Source organism: Mus pahari, chromosome 3 (assembly GCF_900095145.1).
Source record: "Mus pahari chromosome 3, PAHARI_EIJ_v1.1, whole genome shotgun sequence".
In the NCBI taxonomy this organism is placed as follows: Eukaryota; Metazoa; Chordata; class Mammalia; order Rodentia; family Muridae; genus Mus; species Mus pahari.
The window spans coordinates 1,507,700-1,521,360 of NC_034592.1; the positions used below are offsets into that span (position 1 = coordinate 1,507,700).

Below are 13,661 nucleotides of genomic sequence, written 5' to 3' on the forward strand. Positions count from 1 at the left end.
CATATGTACATTCACACAGACTCAATATATTTTTACAAAACAACATGGGGCACACCTGCCATCTCCAATTTGTGGTAGTATGAGTAGCACTGGCTAAATACTCAGTGAATATATTCTGAATAAACTAATAAAAAATAATGATCATGACTTGCCATCAAGTTTAAATTCTATCACATCAGATGTGGCAAGCATAGTGTACAAACATGATAAATGACACTTGACTATTAGCCTCATTTCCTTCCCTTTCATTCACAGACTCTGCAGACATTCTTCTCTTGCCACTGGAAAAAATAATAGTGAAAAAAAAAAAGGAGTGAAAGACTTTCATCTCTTGCAACCCATGTCCTGGCAAAGGGGTGAATGATCCTCTCTAGATCAGCTTGGAGTTTCTAAAGCAAAAATCTTTAAGAAAATGGGGTTATGACAGGAGACAGATACTTTGGTGGAAATACTGAACATCTGGATGAAGGAGAAATCCAGCTGTGGTACCACAGGAAGGAGGTCCATAGGAACTTATGAACTTGAACATATGTGTGGCTATGGATATCAGTGGGACACTGTCCCTACTGGAACTAAGGGATGCCGAGTAAGTGGGTAGTGATGCTAAAGTGTCCAATCCTGTTTCCTTCTGGGTGGTGCCCTAACAAGAAAAGTTGAGGAAGATGCTGTGGATGGTGGGCTTTAGGTGAGATGAGCTATGTCTGATTTTGCTTAGAAGACTACTTAAACAGGGCAGAGTTTAGGTGGAAATGTTTAACTCCTAAGTAAAGGTACACCTATAGAGTAAAGGTGAAAACATCCCTATCATTACTGACTATGTTCAGTGACATAAAGTACCTCTTCAATGACTGGGCCAAATTCCTCTAGGAATATGGCACCTACAAGAAAGATATTGAATAATTAACCTGCCTGTTTAGTTTCTAGGACATTGTAAATGTCTAAATGCTATCCACGATTTGGATGATTGTATGTTAACTATCACCATGCAATAGTACAAAACAAAAGAGACACTATCTCCCTGAAATTGATGGCCAAGTTCAGTTTGATGGATGCTATGCCAATATTAAGTTAAATTCAGTGTACATAAAGTACCTATGATCCTGTAAGAACAAAGCTAAAGTACTTGTATTACTACCTTCATTCTCATGACATAGGGTTTGCCTTGATTTTAGCCTCTTTGGTTTTGATTTTGATACATTAAACTTACATGTGTTTATAGGATGCTACATGGTATTTATGCATCTGTGGGTATTTTGTTTGTTTGGATGGAAAACAGGGTCCCATGGATCCTTGGCTGTCCTTGAAATAGCTATGTAGAAAAAATTGGCCTGAAACTTCTGATCTTTCTGGCTCCAGCTTCCAAGTAGTAGGATTACAGGTTTGCATCACGTTGTCTATTTTACCCACCGTTTCATTTCTAATATTCAAGCAGAAGGATCTGCTACCTGCAGTACTCTTGACATGACTCTTATAGGCAGCTCTTCCAAAACTCGATAGGCCACTAAGCTCTTGTCCTCATGGCTGGCTGCCCTGTCAGCTCAAGTCACCATGTTAAACTGACATGACCATAGCTTGCAAATTCCAAAATGACTCTGTTAAGCACTCTGATAGTGTTTGTGCCTGATCTACAAATCATATGACTATTCACTTATTTATATACAAACTTGCATCACAAATAAGTCCAGATTTAAAAATGCTTCCGAGATAGGTTTTCATCGCAATCAAAAATAAATATGAAAACTAAGAAAGCTATGCTCATAGACTGTTTTCTTCCAAAAGTAAGCACACAGTGAATGATGGCAAGAATACACACTCCAATATATTGATTTCTCTTTTTTGTAAATATCATATAGTGGAGAAAGTGTGCTCTCTCTCTCTCTCTCTCTCTCTCTCTCTCTCTCTCTGTCTGTCTCTCTCTGTCTCTGTCTGTCTGTCTGTCTGTCTGTCTCTCTCTCTGTGTGTGTGTGTGAGAGAGAGAGACAGAGACAGAGACAGAGAGAGAGGAGTGTGTGTGGTATGAGTATGTGTATGTGTGTGCAAGTGTACATGTGTGCATGTGTGTAGCCATGTGTGCGATGAAACAAGCTTTTTTCCAAGTCTAATGACTTCTCCTCTTCTCCATGAATGAGTAAAAGTATTTTTGTAGTAATTTTCACTTCTCTACCCTCTAAAAACTTTTTAAAAGGAAGAATGACTTGAAGATAAACACGCAGGTTCATCCATTGCCATATCAGTAAACGTATCAGCAGTAGGAGAATATTCATCGATGTCCCTGAAGCTACAAAAGGAAGACAGGCCAGGAAGAAGGGACCCCTTCAGGTGATGAAGAGGAGCAGAGCCTACTGAAGAAGTCATCACAACTTGAGGAATTTGCTGTGGTGCCCACATGGCACACTGCCACACCGAACCACAACCCAGTCCTCTTTTTCCACAGTGACTCATTAGGCAAGAGTTCCCTTACAAAGCCACTGCACTGCCCTGGGATCTATGAACTGTGTAGGAGGAACGCTAGCCTCCCTCCTCCCGACAGGGAAATCACTTTCCTCATCCTGAGCCATTCCGAGCAATCTCACAATGGTGACATTTGCTGAACTGTGGCTTGAATAAAAGGCTCTCAGTGTGCAGAATGGTAACGTGAGGCACGGGGCTAACCCCGGCAGTGCTCTCTGGGAAGGACCCACAGCCTCTCTTTGAGAGGAGAATAAAGAAAGGCACAGCAGGAGAGCTGGGTCCCAGAGGGTCCTGCAGGCAACCTTGGCGGCAGCATTCCCCAGAACTGACTGAGATGAGGTAATCACAGGGTCGCTTCAAAGAGTCTTGTACAAAAAAGCTAGCATAAATCCTGCACGTGTCTCCAAACGGCCTTTCTTAATTGCCAGGTAAGCTGGGAACACTCTGTGCTCCAAAGAAAAACAAAAGCAAAAACAAAATACGAGCCCCCTTTCCTTCCCGGTTCACTGATGGACCCATCTCCCAGTTTGTTTTGTTTTAAATGATTTCAGTACTCCACAAATCCCCACCAAAAGCAACGGTAATTTTTCTATCGGTGCTTAATCACAAAGGGCCTAACTTCCCTTTCTTGAAAAGTCCTTCTCCCTTGGAGAACCAAGACCCTTTAGTCTTGCCTAGAAGCTGACAGTGAAGCAATAGCCTGGAGCTGGTCGTTTTCCCTTTGAAAAGGTGACAGTCGCTGCATTTCAACACTCTGAACTTTTTGTTCTGTGGACAGTTGTCTCCATTTCAAGTTAGATTTCATGATTTTTCTTTGTGGAAAATAGGATCTGTGACGTTGTCCAGACAAGTCACTGGAATCTTGTCCCCTGCATCGCTGCTCTAAAATCTACAGAACTCTGTTTTTTTTTTTTTTTTTTCAGTTTATCACTTGAGTTACATAACTGCCTTTCATCCAAACTCATTCATCGAATTGGTTTTTTTTAGCAAAACCAAGTTTTCTTGTCCGACTTGGTTATCTTCTAATGCAGTCCACTTTCAGAAAAGCTGAGCTCACTGGGCTTGCTTTTGAAACTACCAAAGTAGTTTCCTCTTTCACCCAGAACTTAGGGTGTGGTTTCATGCAGGAAGGAGAGAGAGAGAGAGAGAGAGAGAGAGAGAGAGAGAGAGACCCAGCAGGGAGACTTAGCAAGAAAAGCCTTTCTGAGTGCTTTTGCGGTCGGGGGTGGGGGTTGGGGGGTGTGGATGTGTTTTGTGGCTCTCCCGCGTCTGCAAGAGTTTCTTTCTAAGGAGAACTCTCCATACTTCCCCAACAATCACAAGAACAGTTACTCTCAAAGTTGGTTTAAAACTTCAGACAATAAGCTTAGAGCGCTCGGAATATGGAGTCAATCTCAACTAACGGTTTTCCTGAACCGCTAGACGATCTCACCCTCAGGGCTCCATGAGTCACGTCCACTGACTCAGCGACCCCACCCCTGTCCCCTGGGCTTTAATCCAGAGGCAGTGACTCCTAATCCTCTCTAGTTGAACTGAGTCCGTTAGATCAGGGGCTATGACCACCTCAAACAAGCCCTCTGCAAAGGATCCGAGAGAGCGCACGGCCTTGAGCCAGATATCTTGGGCTGTGTGCTTCTCCACCCCCAATCTCGGGCCCTCTTTGTTTCTCTCCCCGGCTTCCGATCTGCAGGACTGCTTTTGCAGGCTCTTCCTGCTCCTCTGCTCTCGGATCTCCCCACCCACCCAGTCCCAGAAGACCACAGCTCTGCGACCGCGCCCCTCCTACCGGCGCGCCTAGTCCCACGCCCCTTTGGCCCAGTGCCAGGGATCACTTTACTCAACTTTCCGGAGCCCCCCTTCCTTCCCCCATGAATCCTTCCCGCGATCCCTTCTTTCTCCGCACCCATGGGTGAGCAGAGAGTTTGGGTGATCATTCGGAAAGCCCCTGAAAGGCATAGCCCTTCCAATTAGTAACGGGACTGTGCTTGATACCCGACAGCCCTAGAGGAGGGCTCGAGGGGAGCCCCCTCCCCCTCCTTCCTCACTTCTTTCCGGGTTCCCATTGGCTGGCTCGCTCGGCGGCTAGGATGGCAGTGGGAGGGGACCCTCTTTCCTAACAGTGTTATAAAAGCAGCGCCCTTGGCGTTGTCCAGTCCTCTGCCACTCTTGCTCCGGGACCCCAGAGACCCCAGCGCTCCTACGGTTCACAGCCACCGCGCCCTTATTCCCTTTTTGCAGTTCTTCCAGCCGCAGCAAGCCAGCCCACCTTCGAAGCCATGTCCACCAGGTCCGTGTCCTCGTCCTCCTACCGCAGGATGTTCGGTGGCTCCGGCACATCGAGCCGGCCCAGCTCCAACCGAAGCTATGTGACCACGTCCACCCGCACCTACAGCCTGGGCAGCGCACTGCGCCCCAGCACTAGCCGCAGCCTCTATTCCTCATCTCCCGGTGGCGCCTATGTGACCCGGTCCTCCGCCGTGCGCCTGCGGAGCAGCGTGCCGGGCGTGCGGCTGCTTCAAGACTCGGTGGACTTCTCGCTGGCCGACGCCATCAACACTGAATTCAAGAACACCCGCACCAACGAGAAGGTGGAACTGCAGGAGCTGAATGACCGCTTCGCCAACTACATCGACAAGGTGCGCTTTCTCGAGCAGCAGAACAAAATCCTGCTGGCTGAACTCGAGCAGCTTAAGGGCCAGGGCAAGTCGCGCCTAGGCGACCTCTACGAGGAGGAGATGCGGGAGCTGCGCCGGCAGGTGGATCAGCTCACTAACGACAAGGCCCGTGTGGAGGTGGAGCGGGACAACCTGGCGGAGGACATCATGCGGCTGCGAGAGAAGTAAGGCCTGACCTACGCGAGTGGTGGGGTGTGTGTGGGGGGGAGTCCTGGGCCTTGCACTGGGGCTGCCACGCCCTTGGGGATGTGGCTGGGGTGGCGGTTGTCTGGAGGATAGCAGGGGAAGCGGGCCCCACCCTGAACCTAAACTTTGCAGTGAACATTTCTCTTTTCTCCACACTCAAGCACTTCCATTGAACTTTTAGAAAGTTTCCCAGGTCCTTCTGGTGGGCTTACAGTTACCAGACAGGAGGAAAGAATGGGTGTGAAGGGTTCCAGACAAAGAGATGGCAAAGGCATCTGGGATGCTGGGACAGGGGATTGGCTGTAATTGTAGGGAAGGGCAGTGATTGTTTTTTCCAGTGTGCCCCAACTCTAGCTAACGCCTGCAGAGAGCTGCCACCTCGACAAGTTGCAGTCACTGCTATGGGTGGAGGTGTCACAGCAGCTCTGGGCTCAAGGCTTGGCAGCATTCGTGGTTGGGTGTGGCCGCCCCGCCCCTGGCGGTTTCCCAGTTCCCCTTTGGTTAATGTGCTGCTGCTTCAGATTGCAGGAGGAGATGCTCCAGAGAGAGGAAGCCGAGAGCACCCTGCAGTCATTCAGACAGGTTTGTAGACTTCTCTTTCACAGGCAGCCAGCAGCCCAATGGAGCCAATCCGCGAGCGATTCTAAAAGTTACTTCGCTCAGATTTTAAAAGGTGCAGAACTTCACGTCTGCATGTAAAGCCCCCTGGTGGCGGAAAGTGCACATATTGAAAAACTCCACTATTTAGGGCAATCTTTGGGACATGAAGGCTTTATTTTCTGCCTCGTTTCCAGATTTTTATGATACCCCCACATCCCCAAAACATTTCTCCTTTCGTTTTTTGAAACATATCGACATTCTGATATTGAATGGTTACAATCTGATTACATTGTGGATTGTGAAGGTGAAATTGGCTAACTTTCACAAGGTCATAAAAACCACAGTTGCTCCCTCCAGTTGGAAATGTAGAACACTCTGGAGGATGAGAAAGCTTAACTGGAATTAAGCCAAGTTCCCTTTCTTCCTTCGAAGTTCGGCACTGCGTGAAAGTTAGCAGAAGAGTCATTGCACAACCATTTTTGAAATCCAACAAGGGTGAAAAGAAGCCATCTGTTCCCGTAGCTCAAGGGTGTTAAAGGTTTCTATGGGCTTCGCTATGGAATGTAGATAGGGACGTTCTGGCTAATGCGGTGGCTCTGGACAGAAAGAATAGGAGCCTTTGTGTTCCCAGAGCAGCTTTGCAACAGGCTACATTCTTATTGAATATGTAATGATGTAACCACAGTTCCAATTGGACACAAGTATTTGCTAACATCCATTATATAGTGTCTGGACCAGGCTTGCGAGGTATGCGGTGTACAAAGTTCTTAAAGCTAAAGTCCTCCCTCACATTTGGAAAGGCCCCCTTTTACGGGATTTGTAGACTCATTAGCGCCCTCTACAAACAAAATTAAACCCTAAACTGAAGAATGGAGTATTTTATAAAGGGAGAATTTGTTTGTTTTTGTTCCAGAGTTAGGCATTACCTTAGCATCCCAAAGTGGACAGACGTCCAGTTCAGTCTTGTTGTGTGGAACACTTGTTAGGATCGACAGCAAAACTCTCTAGATGAATGTTCTAGGGTACCATTCTGAAGGCATTTGCATCCTTAATGGCAGTAGACAAATATGCAGCCTCTTTCAGTCACTGGGCATTTACAGTCATCACCCAAGGAATGCTTTCTACAAAGCACTGAATTAATACACACCATCTCTTATTTGTGGACCAAATAAAACTGTTTCATTCATTTAAATGAAATGACACATTTAGTTGAACTTTTTCGAGGAGGTTAGTCTGATATCATATATATATATATATATATATATATATATATATATATATATATATATATATATATGGCTTAGCAGGAGTCAGAAATGAATGATACTACTATTTAAGTTCTTATATTTTTTATTAATTAGTATTTTCTTTGGGGCTGATAGAGTAACTCAACGTTATAGTTATAAACTATACTGAAAATACAGTTGCTCATGAGGGAAGTTTCCAAACATTTCCTTGAAAGGAAACAACATTTCACATGCAAGAGTGAACATTCTGTCTTAAAATAGATCATGTTATAAAAACTCTGTAGAGAAATTTAAGTATAGTTTCATTATAAGTGTTTTGATCTGTCATCCTAAAACAGACAAAGTCACTGAAATAACAAAGTGACAGCTGGGAAAGACAGAAATACCCTATAGGCTGAGCTGGGTGTTTTGCACCTTAAAAAGAATTAGAGAAGGCAAAGCAATATAGTTAAGGATTATATTTCTTTTCCTTCTTGCCTGAGGAGCATATCTCTACAAATGCATGACCTGGATTTGAACAATGAATTACTACTTGATACAAGTCTAGCCTGGGAACCTGGATGCCAGAGAACTGAGAGCTTATTCTAAATCCCAAAGATAAGCATCTAAAGGTTTGAATACAGGAAACAAGAAGAGCTTGCATATATGTTAACCCTTCTGAGCTCAATTTTTAATAATTTTTAAAAAAATATGTAATGTGCTTATGTCTGTGTACAGGACATTTATGCAGGCATGCATGAAGAAGAAGGCACCTGACCCCCTGGAGTTGGAATTATAAACCTTTATGAACTGCTTGATGTGGGTGCTGGGAACCAAATTCAGATCCTCTGAAAGAATAGCATACTCTTACTACTAAGCCCCACTTTAAAAAACATTTTAATTTTATTTTTGAAGCTCTCATTTTTATACTACATGTACTCAAACAAATGAGAAGTTGTACAATCTCATCAACTACTATCATCACAAAATTACAAAATTATTAAATGTGACACTGATTTTTCAGGTTTAAAACGGATAATAAATTTTTGCATAAATTAATATGGATTCCATATAGTTCACCATACTATGTCATTGTACATATACACGCATTTATTTTTTACTTGTCTACTGGTTTGCTTCAATACAACTAAATAGTTTTCAATTCATTTTTATAGCTAAGAATGAATATTGGAATGCGACCCTAAATGATTTATGTGACCCGAAATGATTTATAAATTTATGAAATTTTCAGCACCTTTTCTATAATAAGGAGAATGGGTTTACATGGTTAATTTTTGAACAAATAAATAAATAAGGGGCTGTAGAGATGGGTCAGTGGTTTAGAGCACTGGCTACTCTTTTAGGGAACCTGGCGTTAAATTCGCAGCACCCACAGGGCTGCCCACACCCTTCTCCAGTTCCAGGGCATCTGATGCTCTCTTATGGCTTTCCTGGATACCACATGTCCATGCCATACTTATATACATGCAGGCAAAACACCTATATACACAACATAAAGTGAAAAAAGTATTACTATAAATAAGTTAGATAAAGGACAGAGTTTCGCACCCTCCACATCATCTGTTCTCTTTTTGAAATAGGATGTTGACAATGCTTCTCTGGCACGTCTTGACCTTGAACGGAAAGTGGAATCCTTGCAGGAAGAAATTGCCTTTTTGAAGAAACTGCACGATGAAGTAAGTGACACCAATTTCCGTGGGTGAACAAAGCTGCCACCGTGTTGTCTACAACCTCTCTGTGTCCGTTCTTTCCCCAGGAGATCCAGGAGCTGCAGGCCCAGATTCAGGAACAGCATGTCCAGATCGATGTGGACGTTTCCAAGCCTGACCTCACTGCTGCCCTGCGTGATGTGCGCCAGCAGTATGAAAGCGTGGCTGCCAAGAACCTCCAGGAGGCCGAGGAATGGTACAAGTCCAAGGTATGAAATGAGCAAGAGTGGCAAGAACCTCTAACTATCAGACACGTGCTTCGGATTCCATTAGTAACCTCCAGCTCTACTCAGAAGCTGGCTTAAGTTTGTACGCCCTTGTTGTTTCAGAGCACCCCTTCCCCCTCAACTCCATTCACAGTTTCCTTTAGTGTGGCAGACTCCCTTTCCACTCATTGTCTTCCCGGACTTCAAAGAATACCTTATTCTCATGCTCTTCACAGCCACCATTTGGAAAGCATTGTGGTAGAGCAAATACTGTTTGAAAACTCAATGCTGGTGTTCTGCTTCTCCTTCCCTGGTTTTCCAAACAGACGTTCAGACAAATTCTAGGAAACTCAGAGGCAAGATGAAGATGACCCTTTGTTCACTCATGGAAGTGAACAATCTCCATTTCTGATTCTTTCTTGACAGTTTGCTGACCTCTCTGAGGCTGCCAACCGGAACAATGATGCCCTGCGCCAGGCAAAGCAGGAATCAAATGAGTACCGGAGACAGGTGCAGTCACTCACCTGCGAAGTGGATGCCCTTAAAGGCACTGTGAGTACCACAGCAGCAAAGGGGAGAAAATGCTGTGCTCAGTACTATTCTGCTGACTAGGTTAACAGTGAGACCTGTACAAATAAATTAAACACACACATGGACACACACACACACACACACACACACACACACACCTACACCCTCCCCCCACATACCTACATACACCCCCCCCCACTTATCCAAAGAGAATGAATTATCAAGATAGATAGTTTTAAGGATTATTTATTTGATGAGTACTTTGAAAGTCTTAGTTTACATATGTGATTGATTGTGATAAGAGGGATTTTAGAGGCTACTCCTGTAACCTCAGCACTCTAGAGAATGAGGCAGGGGGATTATAAATTCACACTTAAGCTAGGCTGCATGTAAAAATGTTATCTCAACAAAGCAAAACATGGAACTGGGTGCTTGTGCTCCCTGTTTAAAGCTAGTGGGCACCTGCCATTAAGAGAATTACTGCACCTTATTTATGAATATTTTTGGGGACAGCTGGGTTTTCTGGGAAATCACATGAGAAGCCAATTTTTCTTTCTGCAGAACGAGTCCCTGGAGCGCCAGATGCGTGAGATGGAAGAGAATTTTGCCCTTGAAGCTGCTAACTACCAGGACACTATTGGCCGCCTGCAGGATGAGATCCAGAACATGAAGGAAGAGATGGCTCGTCACCTTCGTGAATACCAAGACCTGCTCAATGTTAAGATGGCCCTGGACATTGAGATCGCCACCTACAGGAAGCTGCTGGAAGGCGAGGAGAGCAGGTACAGAAAGCAAAAGTGCATGTGTGAACTAATAACTCACAGTCGTCTTTCTAGGTCCATCTCATTTAACCCAGAGACCATATAGATGAGGAACTTAAGGTTGAAGAGAGTAACTTGCTGTGATCAGAGCTTATTAATAGCAGAGTAGATTTGAACTCACAGCCATGCCAAAGACAATACGTTCTCCCTCTATAATTCTTCTGGTTCATGTCCCTGTGTGGAAAAAAATATCCTCAGTAATTTAAATGGGCCAATGAGACCAAGCATGAATAGAAGGTTCTTAAACAAGTCACTAACAGCAATAGATTTTCTATTTGTTGGAAACAAGAACTTCGAAAACTTGTTCCTGCTTCTTGAAGTGCTTTGTTCTCAAGTTTTTTGTTTGTTTCTTTCTCTTTGTGTAGGATTTCTCTGCCTCTGCCAAACTTCTCTTCCTTGAACCTGAGAGGTAAGTACATTGTTTCATCTTATGGGGAAAAAAAAGTCACAAGGCTGTCACCAGTCACTCTGCCTGTAGCATAGCATCCACATTTTAGTAATTCTTGATTGAACCAGGCTTTTCCAAAGAAAATTCAATGAAACATGATTTCTCTTTTATAAATATGTGTATATAGCCATTTTATTTTCTGAATATTTCTTTTTGACTTTTGAGGTTCTGACATAATTAAATCAATTTCCCTTTTCCCTTTCTTCTCTCCAAACCTTCCATGTACTGCTCCCTGACATATATGGCTGTCTTTTCAGTTCATGGCTTCCTTTTGTTTAATTGCTGTTTTACACACACACACACACACACACACACACACACACACACACACACACACACACACACACACACACACACACACACACACACACACACACACACACACACACCTAGCTGTGTATTCTTACATACATGAATGCAATGGCCCATTCTGTATAATATTACTTACATGTATGTTTTCAGACTTGACCATATGGTGCTGGACACAGTCCCCCCCTTTTTTTTAAATTATAGTTTTCATGACTGCTGGAGACCAAGCCCAGGGCAGTCAGCTAAGCTAAACCCACAGAGCTCCACTCCTAGCCTAATACCCTCAGTTTCACACTCAAGTGCATTCTTGCCTTGTTACCCTGTTAAGTATAGTCTCAGTCTGCTTCCTGCTAACAGCAAAGTCATCGAACTACTCCCTTAGCCTGAGTCAAGGAGCCCTTAGGTGCTGTGTATTCAAACAGATAGTGCTTTAAAAATAAAGTCCTGGTGCTTTGGGTAAAATGGTAATGTTTTAAACTTTTTCTTATTTTCCTACCTTTTTTTTTTTTTTTTTTTTTTACATTCAGAAACTAACCTGGAGTCACTTCCTCTGGTCGACACCCACTCAAAAAGAACACTCCTGATTAAGACGGTTGAAACCAGAGATGGACAGGTCAGTAGTTTTTAGATAAAATCCGGGAAAGTTTAAAAGAAGGAATAATGAATAGACTATACAACCACTTTAAATATGTGTTGGTCCCCTTTAAGTCAGCAAGCAGATGTATCAGATATGGCAGATAACTTAAGAAGTCCCCATGCATACTGGATGAATAGCCCCCAATTCCACCAATGCAAGAACAAACTACCTATTTGGTCTTGGATAGGACCGTAATCTTTCTGCACACCATAGTCTGTGCATTGAAATGGGAATAAAACACCCTTAAGGTGTCTCCCACATTAGCTGCATTAAAGTGTGTCACTTAATGACATCCGTGATATCAGGGATGGTTTGGCATTGAACATAAAGTTCTCTCTCAGTGATTGTTACCTGCTTATATAGTACAAGGACCCATATATGGTCAATCACTTTCTTGTTTCCACTCCATGCCAGGGAAGACATAGTTACAATGAATTATAATTATAAAAGCTCAGCCTTGCATGAGGATATAAAATACATTTGTCATACCTCTTCATATGTCTTAGTTGCTTTTAAGCTTTGTGTTTGGAATTGCTAAGGCCAACTTCCTAAACACAGTTTCAGAGTATTCTATTGTCACACCTTTCCACTGGATATTGTCTGCAGGAAGAGGCCACGCTGCCTATGCTTCTCCCTCTCAGCCTCGTTCTGAAGAGTCAGCATAACCTCACAGCCTGCTCAACGCGTTCTGTCTGATTAGGGCCGTATCTCCTTACCATGAGTTGATTTTTGTTTCTTTTTTGAGCAGGTGATCAATGAGACTTCTCAGCATCACGATGACCTTGAATAAAACTTGCACACACTTGGTGCAACAGCGCAGTACCAGCAAGAAGGAAAAAAAATCGTATCTTAGGAAAACAGCTTTCAAGTGCCTTTACTGCAGTTTTTCAAGAGCGCAAGATAGATTTGGGATAGAAAAAAGCCAACAACTGACACCCCCAAAAGACGTAGAAAAGGTTTACAAAATAATCTAGTTTAAGAAGAAATCTTGTGCTAGAATACTTTTTAAAGTATTTTTGAATACCATTAAAACTGCTTTTTTTTCCAGTAAATACCTGACCAACTTGTTACTGCTTCAATAAATCTTCAAAAAATACTATTTTGATGTGTTATTTTTATAATATCTAAACAACTCTCTTTAGTTCTGTTGGTTAATTTGCAAAAATCATGTTTAGGTTTTAAAGTTCAATTTATTTAAGCTTGCGATATAGCTTTCAAGTTAGCCTTTTAAGAGGGAGATCACTTCTTTTTCAGTTGTTTACTGTTTTAATTTGATATGGGTATATGACTTAGAACACATACTTACACACACAGGCCCTGGATTCAGTCTTTAGTAAATGAATACATGTATGTGCACATGCTTATGCACACACATGTGCACACCCACACAAAACTGATATCAAACTATGTGGTATTGGGGAAATAGCTCACTTGATAAAATTCTGGTTGCAAAATTATGAGGATCTGAGTTTGGATTCCTGAAATTCATGTAAAAAGAACATGGTGGGCACCTGCAATTCCAGCCCTGGGGAGGAAAAGACACCAAGACCCCTGGGACTTACTGACCAGCCAGTTTAGACAATTTGTGAGCTCTAGGTACAGTGAGAGATCCCCCTTTTTTATTAGATATTTTCATTATCTACATTTCAAATGTTATCCCCTTTCCTGGTTTCCCCTCCAAAACCCCCTATCTCCTGCCATTCCCCCTGCTCCCCAATCCACCCACTTCTGTTTCCTGGCCCTGTGGCATATAACTTTCACAGGACCAAGGGCCTCTCCTCCCAATGATGACCAACTAGGCTGTCCTCTGCTACATATGCAGCTGGAGCCATGATATACCA

General features: G+C 43.3%; 1 protein-coding gene across 1 annotated transcript; it reads left to right on the forward strand.

Annotated features, from left to right (window-relative positions):
• The first annotated feature begins 4,251 nt into the window (after positions 1 to 4,251).
• Positions 4,252 to 12,914, forward strand: Vim (vimentin). Its single transcript, XM_021192166.2, has 9 exons — positions 4,252 to 5,290; positions 5,834 to 5,894; positions 8,740 to 8,835; positions 8,916 to 9,077; positions 9,501 to 9,626; positions 10,167 to 10,387; positions 10,792 to 10,835; positions 11,711 to 11,796; positions 12,569 to 12,914. The coding sequence occupies exons 1-9, from the start codon at positions 4,728 to 4,730 to the stop codon at positions 12,608 to 12,610; spliced, it is 1,401 nt and encodes a 466-aa protein (XP_021047825.1). The 5' UTR covers positions 4,252 to 4,727; the 3' UTR covers positions 12,611 to 12,914.
• Positions 12,915 to 13,661: the final 747 nt, after the last annotated feature.

Coding starts and splice junctions, on each gene's coding strand:
- Vim (XM_021192166.2), top strand. CDS start 4,728: ATGTCCACCAGGTCCGTGTCCTCGTCCTCCTACCGCAGGATGTTCGGT. Junction 8,836..8,915: donor TGAAGAAACTGCACGATGAA/GTAAGTGACACC, acceptor TTCTTTCCCCAG/GAGATCCAGGAGCTGCAGGC. Junction 11,797..12,568: donor TTGAAACCAGAGATGGACAG/GTCAGTAGTTTT, acceptor TTTTTTGAGCAG/GTGATCAATGAGACTTCTCA.